Here is a 19,892-nt window from a genome sequence, read left to right as displayed (position 1 = left end):
AAGATCTCATTAAATCCCATGTGTCAAGTGCAAACATGACGCTATTGAGAAGTATTCAAACCTCACTTGATCTTGCATGTCATATGAGTGATAAACAACTAAATACTCCGCCAGACATATTGTAGTCAAGCGTTTCTCTGTCAGTCAAGTTCACCCTTTGTCCTAGCTTATATCCTATGCAAACTTGGCGCCGGTTTTCTCAGTGTATCGATTTTAGTGATGCTAACTTCTATCTGCGTCCCAGGTGCAAGCCAACGTGGTGGATTACAACCGGCACTAACTCCTACAAGAGATGTTTTATTAGCTGCAGTATCTTCAACTAATTTACTTATTTCCAAATCTTACCACCTGGAGTTCCCGTCATAATGACTGAACCCTTTTGTAGTGTCGTTCCGAAGGGGAGATACGAGATAATATAGGCACAATCAAAGACTAGATCACTTGTCCTCTCTTTCTGTCTCACTTCGCCGTTGACTTTTGTTGAGCTTGTAACAGACTCACTAAAAGCATTGACTTGATCGATACTACCGTCAAGTGGCCCTTGATGGCGGGGACGTCTCTGGAGAACTGGGTGGCAGAATCTGGCCGTTTGGTGATTCTCGGCGATGCAGCTCATGCTATGTTACCTTACACGTCACAGGGTGCAGCCATGGCAGTCGAGGATGGCGCTGCTCTGGCAGTGGCTCTTCGCAGTGTCTCAAGCCGTGGGGCAGCTGCGACTTGCATTTGAAATTTTCCAAAAGGAACGCAAGACAAGGACCTCCATGATGCAAGAGGCGAACATGATCAACGCTTTGCTGTTGCACTTCAAGGATGGACCTGAGCAGCGAGCCAGAGATGCCGCGATGAAACCCGAAGTACATGGTCGCAAGTTCGCTTCCAGCCCGAACCAGTGGTCCGACCCTGTGACACAAGAATGGGCTTATGCTTATGATGCAGAGGAAACAATGTTGGAACAATGGAAGCGTGCGACTCACGCGGTCGGCGGTGTCCGACCAGACCCAACCTGGCACAATGAGATCATCTCGTAGATAAACCAGAACCAAAATGAAATATGCAGCTCTCCACTCCACTTTGTTTCAAACTTGATTATGATAGTTCGAGAAACGAACCTTGATACAGGATGGGAAAAACGTTGAAATGTCAAAAGGCACCGAAAGCCGTCGGCGTTGAGGATGGTAATGGCGTTGCTTGCTGTCAGTCCAGTCAAAGCAACATATTGATTATTCGCACCTCTAATCAGAGCTTCTCTACTCCGCATGTGAGCACTCCCGAACGCTACCAGACGACTTCATGAAAAAGCCGAGCAATTAAACGACGGTTCGTCCACCAGCCCATGCGATACAGTGACAAGAGGAATGCGGACGAATGATTTCGGAAATCAACTGTTCTCTTTTAAGTGATACCATCCGAGATATTTTACGAACCGGTTCCCTCAGCACGTATTTACAACAAGTAGAACTCTTTGCAGGCCATCTAGTAGGCGTCCATTGCATGTACATCAAATCGTTTGAAGTCTACCAGAACAGATCGCCAGTAGAAGAATCATTCATCAACTCGGACATAGCGAATGGCGCGCTGGCGGCGGAGAAGTCGTTGAAATTCTGTGGAAGGTAATTGACCAAGTCGGAAAATGCTTCGTCCAACCCACCATTGTTCAGTATCTGCGTGTTTTGATTTACCCCATTCTCATCAGTGATGGTTGTTGTACTTGATGACAATACGTTGGCGTCATCACGCCCTGGGAATTTTGATTATTCATTAGCCATCAGTATGTACTAATGTTTGGTCAACTATGACTAGACTTACCCATATGTAAGCTTTGTACCGTCAAAATCAGGGTCGCGGTAAACTTTGCGCACTTTTCGACCGTTGGGTTTTTGGTATCTATGCGTGCGATACAACTGACAGCGCTCTTCAGTGTTTCTTCCAGCTTTGCTACTGTTCCCGCATAGGAGTGGTTATAAGGGGTGGAAGCATAGCTGTCTTCTATGAGCTTCAGCGCAATAATCGTCAGGGAGGCATTGAAAGCTATCAAACCAGTTAGTAACAATCATGCAGAAAGTTGGGTCAGACTTACTAAAATATAAGGTAAACCACCAAGCTCCAAGGAAAGAGAAAGTTGGCTGTGCATCGTTTGCCAGCTTGCACGCCTCCACTAAACGGATAGTTGCTTCTGCAGATCGAAGGCACACAGTTTTGCTTAGATGCCAAGCTTGCTCTAGGGTTGCTGCTTCCTGTGTGGACTTAGTACCTCCATCCAATGCCTGTAAACAGCGGTCCAGGATAGGCCGATGTAAAAGGATCTGAAGGTTGTGATGCCTCAGTGTCAATACGACTCGAAGCTTCAGTTGCACCGGCTTTGCATCAGGATTGGCCACCTCACTCGGTTCTACCAGTCGCATCGACAAAGGCAAAGAAGCTTGCCAATCGCCCAGCTTCTGTCCGATATGGATTACAGAAGACACAATATGGGTTACGGAAACTGCTGAAGTCGACCCAACGTTGCTCTCGTAAAGGTTTTCAATAACGGCAGCGGTAACCCCGTAAAGAGTTCTGATGAATTATCCATCAGCATGTGTATGAGACAAGATGGCTGGACTAATGACGGACATGGAGGCATTCCAAAACAGGGTGCTGTCTTCTTCACGGGACCACCTAGAGATGCTAGGTACTTTAGGATACGAGATAAAATGCTGCGGTAGAGGAATACGGATCATATGCTGCGGGATGATGGGCGGGCGGCCGAACGTCATACTAAGTGTTCTGCGATCGTGTCAGAGAAGAGAGGTGGGCAGAATAGATAATTCAAGTAAACGAACCTGTCTAGTAAAATACATCCATACCACGTTCGTATTCTCGTTTCTCGTTCGAGCGGCTCGAATCTTTGGAGGGCTAGTTCTGAATGGAATCCCAACTCCAGCGCAGCTTTAACGGCAAGTCCATGAATAGACCATGTCTGAACAGATCTCTGGCTACCTTGCAGGTATTGTGACATCAGGAGCATAGCCTGTACTGTAAACAAATTAGACCATGGCTTGTTTTCAAGTCTGTCCTGCACCGTATGCATGATGCAAAACCATTTTCATTTCTTCTGAAAAGCACAGGGAGATACGTGATGCAATAATACCTGATTCAAGATTAGATCCCGTCATCATTTCAGTCATAAAAAGAGACTTGGCCCTCCGGTAGTGAACATCCGAGATAGCTTGTCTATCGCCCAAACCAATATTGGCCGAGCTCGTAGTGCTGTGAGCTACGGCAATAATAATGTTCAACAAAGCAAGCCATGAGTGCCTTGCATTGCGCATCCCGATAGATCGATAGTACGCGAATGCCTTCCAGAAACTCTCTTCGTGGATGTAGGGAAAGAGAATTCCTGCATCGCCGAAGTATTGGCGGACAAGACGGATAACCTCATCTTCGGGTGGCAAGCGAGAGGCTTCTGAAGCCGTTTCCAGTTTTCTCGGATCGAACGAGTCGTCAATCGGCGACTGCGACCTTGACACAGCGAGTACATGTTGTTCGGTATTTTGTAATGGCGTAGAGGAAGTCACTCCTTCTTGTGTCCGTTGTGTCTGGCGAAGCAAGTGGTCCAGTGTGCGGCGGATGATCCTCATAAAGGCAATATTGGAAGAGGGTCCTAGAAACATCAATCAATCAGTATATGTGGAAGGACCTGACGGCTGGAAACCCGGAAACCCAGAGTGTGTTACGGCCATACCAAAATATGCCCAGCTCTCATCAGTGGTGAACTCGATTGTGCCGACACCGTCAGTTGTGTCAGGAGTTATGCCAGTGATGCTTCTATTTTCGGCGTTCAAAGACTCCCCCGCCTGTGCGCTTTCCGAACAGTCATCGGCGCGGCACGAGTTTCTGTGTGACACAGTGGCATGCTGCTTTTCGTCGGAAAATGAGTGTGGGATGAGCCGTTTTAGTCGACTTATTTCCTCTTCAACATCTGCCAAACGGAGTTCAACTTGCTCGAGATATCTAGTCACCTAGTCAGACACGCACCGAATCGATTATTCTAAGACGTAAACAGCAGCAACGTACTGTTTCGGAACCAGGGCGTTACTTGCTCCCGAGTTGGCCGCGTAGACGCAATCTAACCCTTGTTCGACACAAGTAGAGCATTGTGGCCTAGCACCATCACACTGTTTCCATGCCAGTCGAATCAGCCTCCCGATATCACCCAGATACGGCAAGTTGGCGGACTAGGAGAGACCAAGCAGGAATCCTGTAGCCTGGTACTCACTCTTGACTTCCGGACACGACACGAATTACAAGCGATCGGGATGCGCTTCCGCTTCCGAGTTGTGGCGTCTGATGACCCGGGCATACTGTGCTCCATCGGAAACCCTTTCGCCTACCTCTAGGTTGTCGTACGATAAAACAAAGAGTGGTAATTAGTAGCGGGGATTTAGAAAGAGATACAATCAAGTCCCCGGGGTTGAGTGAAAAGGAGAAAGCGGGGGCTTAGGAGATTTGAGAGAACCGATGAATGGGCTGTTATTCCGTTCTCAGTTGATCGGCGTATTGGTCTATCCCTGGCCGTAGTGTTTGGCTATATCGCATCGGCGAAAGCCTTAACTCCCCGACACGTCTGGGAGTCGTTGCTGCTTTGACGGCTTATTATTGGAGCTGTCAATTGGCTATATATCCAAATCTAAATTTGGAACGCCACCAGAACCTAACCAACAGTAGGATCTGTGCGCAGCTTCATCAAGCCCATGAACTGATCTTCAGAACGCCGTATTGAATAATATTCTATATTCTACAAAAAAAAGAAGAAGAAAAAAGAAAAAGAAAACAGAGGCATCCTTCAGACATTTGGCAACCCAACCTTGACCTGTCAGCGCATTTCCATCGCTGAACACAGTTCGTAGCTATGCCCTTGTACAACCATTACCAAAACCTCCAACCAAACTAAAGCAGTCAGCGATGAGACTTCTCACTTGTTGCAGGCGGCGACGGCTAGCCACACAAAGCCTCTTTGGCTGGAAATGAGCAGATTTAACCCGCCTCTGCCCAATCCGCGATGCACGCCCCATGTCTGGAAGTACTCGGATATTAAGCCGGCACTCTTACAGGCGGGCCGCCTTGTATCGGAGCAACAGGCCGAGCGTAGGGTTTTGATGTTTGTGAATCCATCAAGGGGTGCGTTATGACCACCAAAGCTGAGATTTGAAAATAATAAGACGGTCGTCTAACCGGAGACATCAGACGCGTCTTACACCACAGATACCCTGTACGCTGGGCTGCAGCTAGTTATGCCCAACGAGACGGCCAAAGCTCACCGTCATACTGCCTTTGCTATGCGCTTCATCATTGAAGGCATTGGCGGCTTCACTGCAGTCCATGGCAAGCGCATCCAGATGACCCGTGGAGATGTCTTGTTAACTCCAAGCTGGAATGGGCATGATCATGGAAAAGACGGATCCGGCCCGATGATCTGGCTCGACGGCTTATATTTGCCTAACTTCACTCACTTTCCCGTTCATTTCGTGGAGCACTACTCATCTCCGCGGTATCCCGCAGAGGATGTTGATACGTCTCAGTCACCAACCGTCTTCCCTTGGTGTAGAACGAAAGCAGCATTAGACTCCTAGAAAGGCCATTATACTACAAAAAGATATCTACGTACAGATAGCTTAGAAGGTTAGTACATGAAATGGCGCCAAATCTACTACCACGTTGGCTAATTCCCGTTCACCTATATAATCAGCAAGGTTCTCGGGGGCTGCGCAACACACTTGAACCCTGGCACACAGTCACCTCAAGTTCAGGAGACTGCATCATCTATATATAGCATGTCATTGAGGGCTTCGGTCAGACTAAAATCGGAGAAAAGACACTTGTTTGGAACAAAGGTGACACGTTTTGTATTCCCTCGTGGTATTCTTTCCAGCGCACTGCGGACGAGGAGGTCGAAGCTGCGGCATACTTTTATCGGTTTGACGACATACCCATGCTCGAGAGCTTGGGATTCTATCGCAAGCCGACCTGGACGTAGAGAACTTTGCGTCAAATTAGCTGTCAGCATGATTGTCACAGTAAATGAAGCGAATTTTCTGCCCTTCAAAAGTGCTACCTTGGCTTAGATATGACGTTTTATTGAAAAGGCCGACGTTTCTCATTCCAATCTTTCTTACGTTTTGACTTCCCGAACGGGATGATTCAGTTGACGCCGTCTTTTTACCGTGAATGCATTATGTGTTTAGCATCTCAGTACTGAGGTCTGTTTTGGAGATCGAGTTCTTGTTGACGTGATACAAGACTATGCCCCGACCTTGAACCACTGATTAAACACGCCCAAAGGATCCCACGTCTTCTTCAGCTGCCGCAACTTGGATAGGCTCGACCCGTAAATCGCCTCGGCCATCTCGTCTCCGTGGGCGAAGTTGACGTACGTAGGGTTCTTCGTCGCCGTCTCGGTGTAACTCCAAATATCTCGCACCTTGCGCCCGAAATCCAGCGCCTCCGCGTCCAGCGCAGCGTCCGTGTACCACGGGATCACAATCGCCTGCGCAAAGGCGTCCCTCCTCAGAGCCTCCTGCAGGGCCGCCGAGCCCTTGGGGGCGGCCCGGGCCTTTGTCAGATTGTAGCGCTCGATGAGCATGGCCGAGTTCGGCGCCTTTGCCTGGAACTTGGTGTACATGTCCCAGATCGCCGGCCACTTCTCGGGCTGCATGTGGTTGATGGTCGTGCTGAACCCCGGCTTCCTGTCGCCGCGCGCGCAAAACGCATCGTTGGCCGTGTTCCAGGCCTCGTACCCGGCCACGCCGCTGCTGTTGGCAGTCGGGCCGAGGGCGTACAGCGGCGCGAAGGCGGCGCGGCCGGTCTCCTCTGTGCCCTTCCTAAGGAATCCCGTGACGACAACAGCGGGCGCGTTGGATGGTGGGCCCGTGTTCGTGAGGATGAGGAAGACAAACTGTTCGGGCTTCAGGGGCAGGTCCTGGATCGCTTGTGCGACCTGCGTGAGCTGTCCTGGCGAGAAGACCAGGTTCATGGTCCATGCGGTACGCTCCTGGGTCGACGTGGGTAAGGCTCTGACCGTGGCGGATGTGACAATGCCAAAGTTGGGGCCGGCACCACGAAAAGCCCAGAAGAGGTCAGGGCAGGAAGTCGGCGAGACAGTGAAGAACTCTCCGCTTGCGATGACGACGCGCATCGAGAGCACGTTGTCGACTCCGAAGCCCACTTCGCCCATGAGACTACCTAGGAGCGCTTTAGTCTGTGGTGTCGGTGTAGGGACAAGACGCCGAGTCTGACGCACCGTAACCACCGCCGAGGATGGCGCCAAGGGTGCCCACGCAGTTGCAGTTGCCGGTAGGGACCAGGACTCCGGCAGCATTCGCTGCTTTGATCGCATCGCCGATGATGACACCGCCGCCAATGGTTGCCTCTGTCTTGCTTTTGCTGAAGGTCACAGCGTTTAAGCCAGCCAGGTTGATGAGGACGCCGTTGGTGCCAAGGTTGAAGGTCTTCCCCCAGCCGTTGCCGCCGTTCTGGGCGGTGAACGGGATGCTACGCTTGGTGCAGTACTTAACCTATAGCTGGATGTCAGCAACGGGGTTCGGTGAGTTCTAGTCTCAGGAAAGCGGCTTACCACAGCGGCAACGTCCTTCTCTGTAGTCACATTAACCACGATGGCCGGGACCGGCGCATTGAAGGCACTCCATCTTGCCCGAAGGTCAACCGCCACCGAGGACGATGGTGAGAGGCGGGCTTTAATTTCATCGGCGACGTTGGGCACCCTTGTTGTGAGGGCAGAGACTGCCACGACCAGCAACTGTAGGGACAAGGACAGCTTCATCCTGACTGAGAGGAGGACAGACGGCGATCAGAAGCTGCTAAGCCGTCGGGCATGTCAATGGGCGGCATGGAACTATATGTACTGTCGCGATGGTTACATCGATGCTACACTATACCAGATGCAGCGCGGACACTGAGTTTTGTTACTGAACCAAGCTCGCGCCAGTCACGGAATGTGCGTGATATGGAACTAACAGACAGTTTACCGCCTTCGATGCAGTTCTCAGCAGGGTGTTACTATGTAGTAAGCACTAGTCGGTATATCATGGGTCTTGCACAGAAGGCGGGGTGAGGGGAACCATGTAACATCGTGCAGAAACGCCCAAGTAGCCCGTGGCTTGGTACGCCTCCCTATTGAGGAAGTGTTGTCCCACTGGAGACCGCTGCAGGGATACTCTGATGCTTTCCTAAGATTCCTTGATAAACTGATAACCTCTCGCCGGGAATGCCAGCCCGCTCACGCTGGCTTGGCGAACCAAACAAGAGTCAGCCGCGGATGGGTAAGAGGCGCCAGCAAAGATATGATCCAGTTTGCGTATGGGCTGGTGAGCAAAGACGGACCCTCTGCTGTGCTGACGATATGGCATGGCTTCGATGCAATTAAACTCTGGAATGGGAGCATCTATAATGGTCTGGTTGTACAAGATTGGCTTTTTGGAGGCTTTGCTGTGCGCTAACACAATAGATATTACAGGGAATGAGAGGGACTGGGTGTTTCTACAGGAAGTTGATGCCGACACCAACCTGGAATCCCTTGGTGCCCTGCTCGCCGCGTCTCAGCACCAACGGAAGACTGAAGTTGAGCTCGAAACGGGCAACGGGGTGGGCGTAAACAAGACCGACACCGGCGGCAGTCGACGGCAGACCTGTGGCGAGGTCGTTCAGTGCTTTCCACGCGCTGTTGGCGACGCTCCCGGCATCGAGGCCCTTGGGCGACTCGTCGTCACCCTTGGCCTTGCTCTTCATTGCGACGAGTCTGCCACCATTGGCAAATACTTGGAAGCGGAGGGCAGAGTCGGGGCCCTTGTAGGGCAGAGGAAAGAGCATGTTCACGCTGCCGGCCGCGAAAACATCTCCGCCGACGGAATCCGGTCCGTCGTGAGGCCCGAGGCCACCGTATTGGAAACCGCGGACATCGGTGGGACCGCCAAGTTGGAACCTATCGTTGATGCGGCTGGGCTGGGCCTTGCCCCCCGAGGAGAAACCAAGAGGGATAGGGTAGAGCATGCCGAATCGGAGACCTCCGCCGATAGAGATGCCAGAGGGTCCGTCGACGCCGGGGATGGGGATGGGCACGGCGCCACCAATTTCCACCTCGTTCTTGGAGAAGGCGACATCACCGCCCAGAGGGCCGAAGCCGGCCAGCTCGGAGACGGACTTCAGAACATAGCCGCTTTGCGGCAGTTGCGGGTTGTCTCTCTCATCGCGCTGGTATGTGTGCTTGATGGAGCTCTTGACGGAATCGCCCGCATCGGCGCGGACTGTGGGGCTGGCGCCGTCACGCAGGCCGGTGACCTGACGCCAGATGCCCGAGTACTCGAGGGAGTGCATATCCTTGGGACCCGACAGCCAAGAGAAGCGCAGGTTGCCGCCCTTCAGGACCTCCTCGTGAGCTGCCCATGACTTGTCGGTCGCCGAGGCCAATCCCTCGAGGGCAATTCTCGTATCAGGGTTGCTCTTGACTGGCGCGCTGAGCGTGGCGCTGTAGGCGGAACGGGTTCTTGTGCCGGCGCTGGCGTTGACAGTGAGCTGCTCGGCACCGCCAAAAATGTTGCGCCAGAGCAGAGAGGTGAATGCGGAACCCTCGCTGTTTCCGACATCGGTTCCAGCGTTGAACTTGTAGCGGGGAAGCTCCTTGACGACGACGTCTACGTCGACATCGGTCGGGGTGGACGAAGGGTCGGTCTGGTTCGAGCCGTTCAGATGAACCTTGGGATCGGGGTGAAAGATGCCTGTTCAGGTCAGCTCGAGCTCTGTGTTGGATCTCGGATCTCGGATTTCAGAGTCGCCCGTACCCAGTCTTTCGAGCTTTCCCCTGGCCTCGCCCAGACGAGCGGCAACTTGGCCAAGGGTGGAGTTGGCGTTGACGTCCTCGGCCAACAACGGCTGGAAGATGGGGTCGAGGAAGCCTCGTCTGGTGTTGGTAGCGCCGTGAACCTGGAGACGGTTGATGGTCATGGGCTGGGAGTTTTGCTCCGCTAGCTACTATGGGTGTTAGCAGAAGCGCCGAGGTTGCGGGAAAGAGGTTCGGAGCTTGCCAATGCTTGTAGCCTCCGGATCTTGGCCTCCTCCTGCAGCTTCTCGAACTCGTCCGAGGACTCGGCCTCCTTTCGCAGCGCATCCGGTCCAGTTTGAAGCTTGCCGATCGGGTTGGAGGCCTGGGGAGAGTGGGAATATTCTTGGTTAGCTACCGGGAGCATCAACAGAAGCAATTTACAGGATGGAGAATGGGACTCACGGAGTTCCCGCTCAAGCTCGGTTGCGAGGCCATTGCAAGCAAGCCGTTGTGTAAGCAGTGCGAAGGAGAAGGGAACTGGAAGCGCGCGAATTGGCAAGAAAAAATCGCAGTTTCCGACAGGCTTCGGTTGATTTCGAGATGCAGCACGGAACGGAACGCGCAACAAGGGAACGAACCGGGGCTGGCCGAGGAGTGGAGAGTGGAGAGAATCTGGGCAGCTCCAGCCACACTGACTCTCTAGCTCGACTTGTGAAGGTGGAATCACTGTGGCTGGTGTCTGAAGGTACGTACTGGTGACATAATGTTGCGGAGTCATATCTATTTCTAGATTAGCGCCACAGGTACGTGGGCACCTCACCAAGCAAGGTACGGGCAAAGTAGACGGTACCTACCTGGATAGATAGATACACTGCACATCCTGGTAAGGAGGCAGTACCCAAGTAAGTAGGTAGTACCTAGACCTCGCCGATGTCTGGGGACGCCTTTCCTTTAGGCTTCGACAGCGAGCGTATGGGGCACTAGCCGGCCGACTGCAGCCTCGCCGCATTTCCCAACCAACCTGTCCTCCACCTCCCACTCACTGCCTCTGCTCGTGTTCGTGGAGTGTGTTTGTGTGTTTATTGCCGTCGCACTTCATCATCCTCTTCCATCCCGCCAACTCGAACTAAGTAGCCCCAGCCCAACCGAACGAACAGACATTCATCCACTAGGGCACTTCATACTCCTTCGACACTCGTTTACTGCCGCTCGCACGATTCCATCAGCTGCCACGTTCGTTCTCTCTTTGACGATTACGTCGTTCGTCATCCCCCCTCCCCAAACCGGGAATCGCACGACTTGAGTCAAAACCCCTCCCTCCAACTTTGATAATCATGGCAGCCAGCAAGGCCGCGCAGAAGAGGGTATGGTGAAATCATTCTTTTGCTCTCCTGTCCTTTCTGTTTCATGTACTGACTAACTGACCTCTTTCGCAGTTGACGCGCGAATACAAGACCATCGCCGAGAACCCTCCACCGTACATTGAAGCCCATCCTTCCGACTCCAACATCCTCGAGTATGTCTATCGTATATCCCTATCGCATCTTCACAAAGCTGACTCGGAATAGATGGCACTACATCATCACTGGTCCCGAGAACACACCGTATCACAACGGACAGTACTGGGGCACACTTGTCTTCCCTCCCAACTACCCCTTCGCACCCCCGGCCATCCGAATGCACACCCCGTCCGGCCGTTTTCAGCCATCGACCCGACTATGCCTCTCCATCTCCGACTTCCACCCTAAATCCTTCAACCCCGCTTGGGAGGTCTCGACCATCCTGATAGGTCTTCTTTCCTTCATGACGAGCGAAGAGATGACCACCGGCTCCGTCTCAAGCACCGAGGCTGAGCGCAAGATGTTGGCGGCGCGGACGAGATGGTGGAACTCAACCGGTGGCGGTTCCCACGCCAAGTCGAACCCTGCACAAAAGGGCAACGTCAAGGCCGGCGACGGCGGCGCCAAGTTCCGATCCGAATGGCCCGAGGTCGACAAGGCCAACTGGGAGTGGATGAAGGAAAACAAGGTCGACATGGCCACAGGGAACAAGATTGGCGGCGCCGCAGCCGCCTCGTGCGGACCCCAGCTCGGCATCGGCAATGGCAGCGCCCATCAGGCTCAGGCCGTCGTCGATGCTGTCGTGCAGCAGCGGGATGCCGGCCGAGGCTGGCTTAACCAGAACAAGCTCCTCGTCGCTGGTGGTGTCATCTTCTTCTATGTCCTGCTCGCGAGAGTATTGGGTACCAATGACCTAGACTAAGGAGTAGAGGCGGCCGGGGTCCGGTCAGCAATGATAGTCAGTCAGGAGAGGCAGATGATGTTGTTCGCATGGGATAACACTGCTGAGCATGGCGTTCTTTCTTTATTTTTATTCTTTATCTTATTTTTTTTTATCTCGAGAGGGTCTTTCCAGCAACGGGTCGGGATGTTGACAAACGAGTCGTGGTAATGTTAGAGAAATGAGACGGCCGATTGGGTTGGCAAAACTTGGCATGACGAATGTATTTTAGATGCAGCAAACAGTTCGACTCTTGGAAGCGACATTGTGATAAGATGTCGATTTCATACTTGGGTTGTGTATCTATATGTCCACTTCCAACAGTTATCAACTTGGTGGACCACCGCTTGCTTGTTCAGCAGTGAATCAGCACTGGATCTGCATCTCTGCAGATCCTGCGTCGTACCTCACAGGACGTTTACTTTTTATAAGTTGATATCAGTCCTCCAGAACGCACTGCAATTGTCTGTCTATGGTGGGGACGGCGACGATCAAGCACACAAGGAAACGACCCGGAACACCACATCGGCAAGTGGGCGACGATCTCCCACTACGATACCGGTAGATGAGCAGAGAGCCGGTTAATCATGGCCGGGCATCATCTGAAAAGGGGGGGTAAGAAACATCAGACTTGACCGATGATACATGGGGAACGCCGACCGGCGAAGATCACGGCTGAGCTCCAGGACCGGGGCCCCCAGCCAACGGCCAACAGCCCCTATGGAGAAGAGTGGGAGGAAACCAAGAACTATGGAGAGAAGGGGAACATGGCTTCGACCGGTTGGTAGTGCGGGCTCGGCTAAAAAAGGGACGCAAGACATGCTGCTGCATTGCCAAAACCGGAACGTGCGGCGCTGGCAGCAAGTCATGGTTCAGTTTGAAGAGATCAGACAAACCAGTGGTTGGAGACTGACATTTGAGGAGTTCAGACGGGTCACGGAGGGAGGGGGGGCATGACGACGACGATGCGTTGGGACGTGAGAGCTGACGAGGTTCTCTGTCTATCCAGATGTCCATCATTGATTGTCTTTACCGGTGGTGGCTTCGTCAGCCCTAGGTTTCGGTTTGTTCAGAATGTGACCGTCTCAGCGTGTTGGAATATCACTTGGCGTTGCTATTATCAACGATTCTTGTCATCACCATCCATACCTACATCGTGCGTGGCGCTCATCTTCGCAGCACGGCGTCCGGCACATCGTCGCATCATTGCCCGTGCGCTGTAATAGAACGAGGGAGGTGGGTGAAAAAAGGAAAAACCGGGATTACCTAACATTTAGCGTTCAAAACGTCTCGAGGGGTGTCACTGAGGGCCCGTACGGCGACGAGGCACTTGGACCGGGGGTTAGTTCTGTGACAGGATGGTGGTGCCACCTTCATGATTCGGGTCACGAAGAGCCTTAGTCACATAGTAACCGCTGGCCGACGTACACGTACAGCCATTTGGTTTTTGCATTCCAAGTACGGAGGCGATGGTCTCAAATCCACGATGCAAACGGCGTTGCTAGGGGTGAGGCTCATAACCATGATGGCAGATGACCTCCCAAGAGCTCTCTCTCTCTCTCTCTCTCTCTCCTATCCCAATCTCTATTTCCATCTTTATCTGCCTCTTTCTGTGCGCCATTGGTAACACGGTCCGGTCATCGGTGCTCATTCTCTTATTTTGAATAGACGGCAGAGATCGATTTACAGTCCCAAGTTCGGCATCGCGGCACCGACATGATGAGATGCTGTTTTGCCTGGACTCGGCGGCTATAACTGCTTCATACGGGGGGCGCAGGCACACGCTCCCACGCTCTCTCTCTCTCTCTCTCTCTCTCTCTCTCTCTCTCTCTCTCTCTCAGGAGGCGCAGAAGCAAAGAATCAATCTGGAATGAATGGAAGCGAGCAGGGTATATCTCTGGCTCGTGCAAGACCACGCCGATCAAACCGTTTCCGTGCCGCATACCCCATGTCGCATTCCGGTACAAATGCCCCTCCTTGAGATCCCCTCCAACCCTTTAGGTAGGTATTCTCCCAAAGGAAACCCAGTCTCCATGTTCTCGTCGGCGAATTAGTCCTATTCACCCCCACGGCCACGGCGGCCCCGCCTCAACTCAAACCGTCACTCAGAGCATCCCGCATCAGTCGACCTCATTCCCATTGCAACTGCCGAAAGGCAATAGTGTTACAGACAGCTGGTCTCTGGAGGTGGAGACACGGTTAAAACGCCCCTCGAACATGGTTCCGCCGTGATGAATGTTTGTCACGCAGCAGGAAACATGCCACGCTCGTGCTTTCTGGTAACAGGGGATACGAGACCAAGGCGGTAGTCTCCTCGAAAGGTCCCTCACGGTACGCAACGCTAAAGAAAACATGATAGGGCGAAGGGGCCTGTCCAGCTAATTGTTGGCAGCCTTTGTCTCCTACATCAGAGGTACCCATCATCGTCGCGAGCGTCCTGCCGCTGACGGTTTCTTCTGACGGGCCGATGGGACGGCGCAATGGGCACTCTCAAATTACGTCTTCTATTCGAAGATCCCAACTCGTGCAGATGATAACATCGCATGCAGGGCTGCCCTCCCTAGTGGATTTGCTCCTGCGAGCCTCAACTTTCCCCTTTTCTCTCTCTCTTTCCCCTCTGTTAATAGTCCCGTACGGATACTCTGTTAACGCTTGACAGTTCTCGGAACATTCCACTGTCTCTCCAGACACCCCCCTGGTTTTCTCCATTCCTCCCTTGCTTCTTACCCTCCCCTGTTTCCTGTAGCCCCATCCATGTTTCCCCCTGAACAGCCGTAGACGTTTTACGAGCCTGTCGTGGCAGAGCATCCTTTGCTTATCCTTAGATCTCCATTACACACAGGGGGGGCATGTTTGGTCCAGTATAAGGCTGCGGCGACGTCCGGCGGTAAAGACGAGCTGCTCTTGGGCTTGGGAGGTCGGGACTGCACTATTGCTTTACTCCAATCACCACAGGCAAACGGCAAATATGGCGACGAACAATCGCTGGCCGCTCCAGGAAGAGCAGGCTGGTCCGAGGCGCGTTTCCACCGCGGCCGTGTCCGAGTTTGAAGACGATGAAGATTTGGTAAAGAGCGAGACGCTGGTCGTCGGTACGACAAATCTTTATGTGGATGGCAAGTTGAGATTGATTCCCGTAAGTCTTGCGCGCCGCTGTGAAGATGCCCGTCACTGGACTCTTGCTCACCCTTACTCTCTTCCTTCTTAGATGCCAACGCCTGACCCCAAAGGTGAGTCTCGCCAAGAACTCGTATGAATCTTGTGCAAATTACAAGTATTGACACGTCAATATAGACCCTTTGAACCTCCCCGCATGGCGTAAATGGACGGCAATCGGTGCGCTCTGTTTCTGTAAGACCTCATTCCAACCTCGCCCTCGTCGCTTGCTGGCTAACGTCTCATCTAGTCGGCGCCCTCGCCTTGTCCGCGGAAATCGTCATCGGCGGTCTGCTCCCCGTCTTCATCCTCGAATACTCGGGAGTCGACCCGCGTATCCTCAACAGCATCGACTTCAAGGCCCAGAGCGGCGGCAGCGGCCTCAACATCAACCCCTTGTCCGTTGTGCCCCCCGGCGTGGTGCCCGCCTCGCTCGAGGAGGTCAGCATGCTGGCCACAATACCCCTCATTGCGAACGGCATCGCCAGCTACTTCCTTGTGCCGACCTCCATCTGGATCGGCCGTCGCCCCGTACTCATCTTCGCCGCGACGGCCGCGTGGGCTGGCGGCCTGTTCGCCGCCTTCAGCACCAGCCTCCATCAGCACTTGATTGCGAGAGCCATCATGGGCCTGGGGGCCGGCGCGGTAGAAGCGCTCATCCCGCTGATTGTCCAGGACCTGGTCTTCATTCACCAGAGGAACAAAGCCATGTCGGCCGTTATTTCCAGTCAGGGAATCATCATCATCGCGCTGGGTGTTTTGGCTCCGTGGATTTCGTCCAACTACACATGGAGATGGATGTACTACATCACATCCGGTCTGGGCATTGTTGCATGGGGCGTCGTCATCGCTTTCGTCCCCGAGACTCGATGGACGAGGTCCCAGGAGGAGCTCAGTAAGTGTCGCGGCCACCCCTTAGGCAGGAAACTCCAGCTGATTGGTACTTTACAGGCGGCCAAACCGTTTACTCTCTCAAGCCTGGCCAGAACCGTCCTCAGATCGACTATATGGCCTACACCCCACGCACGGTCTGGACCAACATCGGTGTCTTCCAGAACGGATTCGAGCTGAAGGCTGCCGCCAAGTCCATGCTCGATGCCCTTCGATCGACCTATTTCCCCGTCGTCATCTGGGCTGTCTTCCTCAACACCGCTGGCATCGTCATGAACCAGGCCTCGTCGCAAATCACGCCCTTTGCGTTGCTGGCTCAGGGCTGGGAGTTCCAGTGGACCGGTCTTACCGTGCTACCGTTCTTCCTTGCGTCGGCTCTCGTCTATGTCTTTGGTGGCCCCGTGGCCGACAAGATCTCCAACGCGGTGACGAAATGGCAAGGCGGGAGCCGAGAACCGGAGCATCATCTCGCCAACTTGATTCTACCCATTGTTTCTGGTGTGGCAGGCTGCTTCGTCTTCGGAACTGCCGGTGAGCAAAATTTACATTGGGGAGTGCTCCTCTTTGGATCGTTCCTGATCGTCTTCGCCTTTTTGACTCTAATGACCATCCTCAACGTCTTCATCGTTGAGAGCTATCCACAATGGGCAGGGTAAGTTGACGCCTTCATAGCACAATTTCGTTTCCCTGTACTGACATTCAGCGGCAGTCCCGTTCTCGTCAACGTCTCCTCGCTACGCATCGTCATCGCCTTCTTCCTCGCCTCCAAGGCCACCGTCTGGATCGCTGAGAAGGGCCCGATGGCGACCTTTGCGCTCTACGCCGAGGCCCTCATCGTCCTATCTCTTGGACTGCCGGTGTTCTACTTCTGGGGCAAGAAAATACGACAGTGGACCGCCGGAAGCGTCAAGGGCACGCAGAGCGAGAAGGAAAAGGCGTTCAACGATGGTGCTTCCGTCTGACGATACGGAAGATAATGATAATGAGACTCATGCAGGGTAGCACAGTGAGGGCGTATTCGACCTGGCATCATCTGGCTATGAACAGATAATACGCTCAATAAAAACCAAAGCAGTCCAGTCGCTACCGACGCGAAAGACCAACCTAAGTGATGCAAGTGAACCAGCCGCTACTTCATGGTATCAAGCACACATGCCATGGATCTTTTCATACTATGCCATGCACAACTTCTAACAGAACTTGCTACGATGTAGATTTTGTTGCTGTTTGGTTCCATGAAGCGAGGGTAGATGTTGACATGGAAGCCGGAGGGGCAACCCGACGTGCCGGATGTCCTGAGAGACGGACTATATGATGGGATGGGCTTTTTTGGCTGACCAAAAAGGCTCGGAGGGGTGTTGGCCTTCACGAAACTTTCCCAGACCTTACTTGGTGCCCTTAATCCTGACCTTGATGCGACAGGTCGAAGTAAGGCTTTAGAGAGGTAAAATTGTGATTTTATGTGATAATTACTATGGAGAGAAGTTTCCGAGATCGAAGACAGAAGATTTGTTCAAAAGCTTGCACTTAGTCTAGGTAATCTTGCTCATAGAATCTACACATCCTCCTTCAACCGACACTCAATCACATTCCCCCAGGCCGCAGAAAATCCACACCCTGGCAATCTGCAAGCCGATCACCTCAACAACATGGCTCAAGTCACGAACAACCGCAGAAGACCATTTGGGCCGAACGGTCAGGACAGAACCCGAGGTATCCTGGAGCTCGCCGTAGTTTCTTTCAATAACAGGGACGGCGCGAAGGAGGCCGTAGCAGCGATGACGCGCTTGTGAGCCTCCTCCGTCTTAGGACCTATCTGAAAACAAACATTCGTATGCCCTGTTGTGGCTCCGTTGTCAGTCGTTGACCTGGAAGACGAAGACGAAGAGAGTCTGGCAATGAGGTAGTTGGTTGAGGTGGTTAGTATGTCCAAAAGGGAGCGCAATGTGTCACGTTTTAGAGCACACAGTAGGGAATATGATAATAGGATCAAAAACGGCCTATTCCTATTAAAGTTGAGACGCAAAGGAAAGATCATATATATAGGCTAGTAATGCGAGTAATGAGTGAAACGCCACATGATATAGCACATGATAATCCACCTTACAGATGCTGTATGAAGTTATCATGACATAACGGGTGATTTGGTGTTCTGCAGTAGCCATGACGTCTGATGATGACGGATATTCTTTTCTTCATTGGCTACTTAGGTGATGGATTGGAAGAGGCTCTGAGAAAGAGCGATCATGGCACTCCATGTAAACTGCCACGCGCTCTCAAGAACACACTGCCGGGCTTACTACCAGCATACCAAGCCGGCGGGATTTCCTCGAGGGCGCGTGACAGGTTCCAGTATTCATGGCTACGATCTCTCAGGAACACCAGCAGGCGTCCTGCACCCCTGGTTTCACGTGGTGCACGTGGTGTAAGTGCAGCCAGCTTTAAGGTTCGGGTATACAGTTTGTAATAGTAAAGATGAAGATGGTCCTTGTGTTTCATTTTCGTCATTTCATGTGCTCGGTGCTACTATAGGTAGCAGAGATGGTAACGGTGTTCTCAGCAATGGGGGAGGGGATCGGCATAAGCGAGAGTCCGGGACGTGAGTGATGTAATTGCAGTGGCTTTGAGTTCGGATTGACAGAGGGTTTGCGATACTAGTGGCGAGAGAGTCATTGACATTCGTGTTCGTGCTCGTAGTTACTATAGTAGAGATGATGATGGTTCTCAGCAAGAATATGAGTGGGAATCCCGGTCTAGAGTGACGTAAAGGTATGTGGCTTTGAGAACTGAATATAAAACAGGGTTATTGATCGTCGTTATGAGGGTGATCGTAAACTTGGATACGGTCGGTACCACCTTGGAACCTAATGTTGGATAGCAGTGACTTGTTGATTAGATACATGCTGCTATGTGAATTACCAATAACGCTATGTTGCTGCTACTTTTGTTCTTGGGCGGTTCTTCGCTACCTTTCTATTCAGGACTTACTGACATTTCGCAATATAGGTACCAGTATCCAACCGTTGTGGGGTATTCTCGAGGACCTCCTTTCACGACTTATATGGGAAGATAGGCAGTATTAAGGCTATTGCCCTCTTTTAAGTCGACAAATGAGAGATAACAGGATGAGTCCTGCCAGGGCAAACTTAGCCCATGAAAAGGATACCCGAAATAACTAAGTCTGAGCGCCAAGTCAGCTTTCCGGCTAGCATTTGGCCTAGCGAGATGTATACTGTGTTTGTGCCACACAGCATTCCTACAACTTCTGGAACGGCCGTACTCGTGATTTCATGGCATTGTCTGCATTATTTTTATCATCCTAACCTTGGCCAAACCTTGACTAGCCCACCATCCGCATGACAGAAAAGATGGCCCACGTTAACATTGCCGGGCCTTCTCCGCATCAAATATGCATTTTAGGCTTTTGCGAACAGTTCCGTCTTTCCATACTCTCGGGACATGATCACCGTGACAGTTGATCCATTTGTTCCTGTGTCACATGTCAAGATAACCCTGTTCCTTTGAACTCCCAAATGTACCTGATCAGTTTGATTGGCTCTCACCCTATACGTATTCGGTTTCCAAAAATCACGTAGCTTCTCATAAATTTTATGTTATCTGTGGCGACCTAATGAGACCTCCGAAAGTGGCAACTCAGCCATGAACTTCAATGGTGGAGTAGCTTAGGTAGTCTTGAAGGAGGGCTCCCGGTTTGCATTAGATCCCCAAAAAGACGAATTAGTCTTCAAAT

General features: G+C 52.3%; 7 protein-coding genes across 7 annotated transcripts; 4 read left to right on the top strand and 3 right to left on the bottom strand.

The window, feature by feature from the left end:
- Positions 1-662: 662 nt before the first annotated feature.
- Positions 663-1,031, top strand: GLRG_09481 (FAD dependent oxidoreductase domain-containing protein; the record flags this gene model as incomplete). The annotated part of the gene is made up of 1 exon (XM_008100166.1): positions 663-1,031. The coding sequence occupies one exon, from the start codon at positions 663-665 to the stop codon at positions 1,029-1,031; it is 369 nt and encodes a 122-aa protein (XP_008098357.1).
- A 486-nt stretch (positions 1,032-1,517) lies between these two features.
- GLRG_09480 (fungal specific transcription factor domain-containing protein) lies at positions 1,518-4,342 on the bottom strand (the record flags this gene model as incomplete). Its single annotated transcript, XM_008100165.1, has 9 exons — positions 1,518-1,741; positions 1,810-2,031; positions 2,081-2,556; positions 2,614-2,766; positions 2,823-3,015; positions 3,131-3,643; positions 3,725-3,993; positions 4,057-4,157; positions 4,259-4,342. The coding sequence occupies 9 exons, from the start codon at positions 4,340-4,342 to the stop codon at positions 1,518-1,520; spliced, it is 2,235 nt and encodes a 744-aa protein (XP_008098356.1).
- A 664-nt stretch (positions 4,343-5,006) lies between these two features.
- On the top strand, positions 5,007-5,612 carry GLRG_09479 (cupin domain-containing protein; the record flags this gene model as incomplete). Its single annotated transcript, XM_008100164.1, has 2 exons — positions 5,007-5,160; positions 5,227-5,612. The coding sequence occupies 2 exons, from the start codon at positions 5,007-5,009 to the stop codon at positions 5,610-5,612; spliced, it is 540 nt and encodes a 179-aa protein (XP_008098355.1).
- Positions 5,613-6,280: 668 nt separating this feature from the next.
- On the bottom strand, positions 6,281-7,819 carry GLRG_09478 (FAD binding domain-containing protein; the record flags this gene model as incomplete). Its single annotated transcript, XM_008100163.1, has 3 exons — positions 6,281-7,221; positions 7,280-7,553; positions 7,613-7,819. 3 exons carry the CDS (start codon positions 7,817-7,819, stop codon positions 6,281-6,283), a joined length of 1,422 nt encoding a protein of 473 aa, XP_008098354.1.
- A 716-nt stretch (positions 7,820-8,535) lies between these two features.
- GLRG_09477 (surface antigen) lies at positions 8,536-10,309 on the bottom strand (the record flags this gene model as incomplete). Its single annotated transcript, XM_008100162.1, has 4 exons — positions 8,536-9,770; positions 9,834-9,947; positions 10,025-10,196; positions 10,277-10,309. The coding sequence occupies 4 exons, from the start codon at positions 10,307-10,309 to the stop codon at positions 8,536-8,538; spliced, it is 1,554 nt and encodes a 517-aa protein (XP_008098353.1).
- An 839-nt stretch (positions 10,310-11,148) lies between these two features.
- Positions 11,149-12,076, top strand: GLRG_09476 (ubiquitin-conjugating enzyme; the record flags this gene model as incomplete). The annotated part of the gene is made up of 3 exons (XM_008100161.1): positions 11,149-11,178; positions 11,251-11,330; positions 11,383-12,076. 3 exons carry the CDS (start codon positions 11,149-11,151, stop codon positions 12,074-12,076), a joined length of 804 nt encoding a protein of 267 aa, XP_008098352.1.
- Positions 12,077-15,062: 2,986 nt separating this feature from the next.
- Positions 15,063-17,103, top strand: GLRG_09475 (major facilitator superfamily transporter; the record flags this gene model as incomplete). The annotated part of the gene is made up of 6 exons (XM_008100160.1): positions 15,063-15,230; positions 15,303-15,324; positions 15,389-15,445; positions 15,501-16,145; positions 16,202-16,793; positions 16,851-17,103. The coding sequence occupies 6 exons, from the start codon at positions 15,063-15,065 to the stop codon at positions 17,101-17,103; spliced, it is 1,737 nt and encodes a 578-aa protein (XP_008098351.1).
- Between the last annotated feature and the right edge of the window lie 2,789 nt (positions 17,104-19,892).

Source organism: Colletotrichum graminicola, assembly GCF_000149035.1.
Source record: "Colletotrichum graminicola M1.001 genomic scaffold supercont1.49, whole genome shotgun sequence".
Lineage (NCBI taxonomy): Eukaryota > Fungi > Ascomycota > Sordariomycetes > Glomerellales > Glomerellaceae > Colletotrichum > Colletotrichum graminicola.
This window is presented reverse-complemented; position numbering and strand designations above follow the sequence as displayed.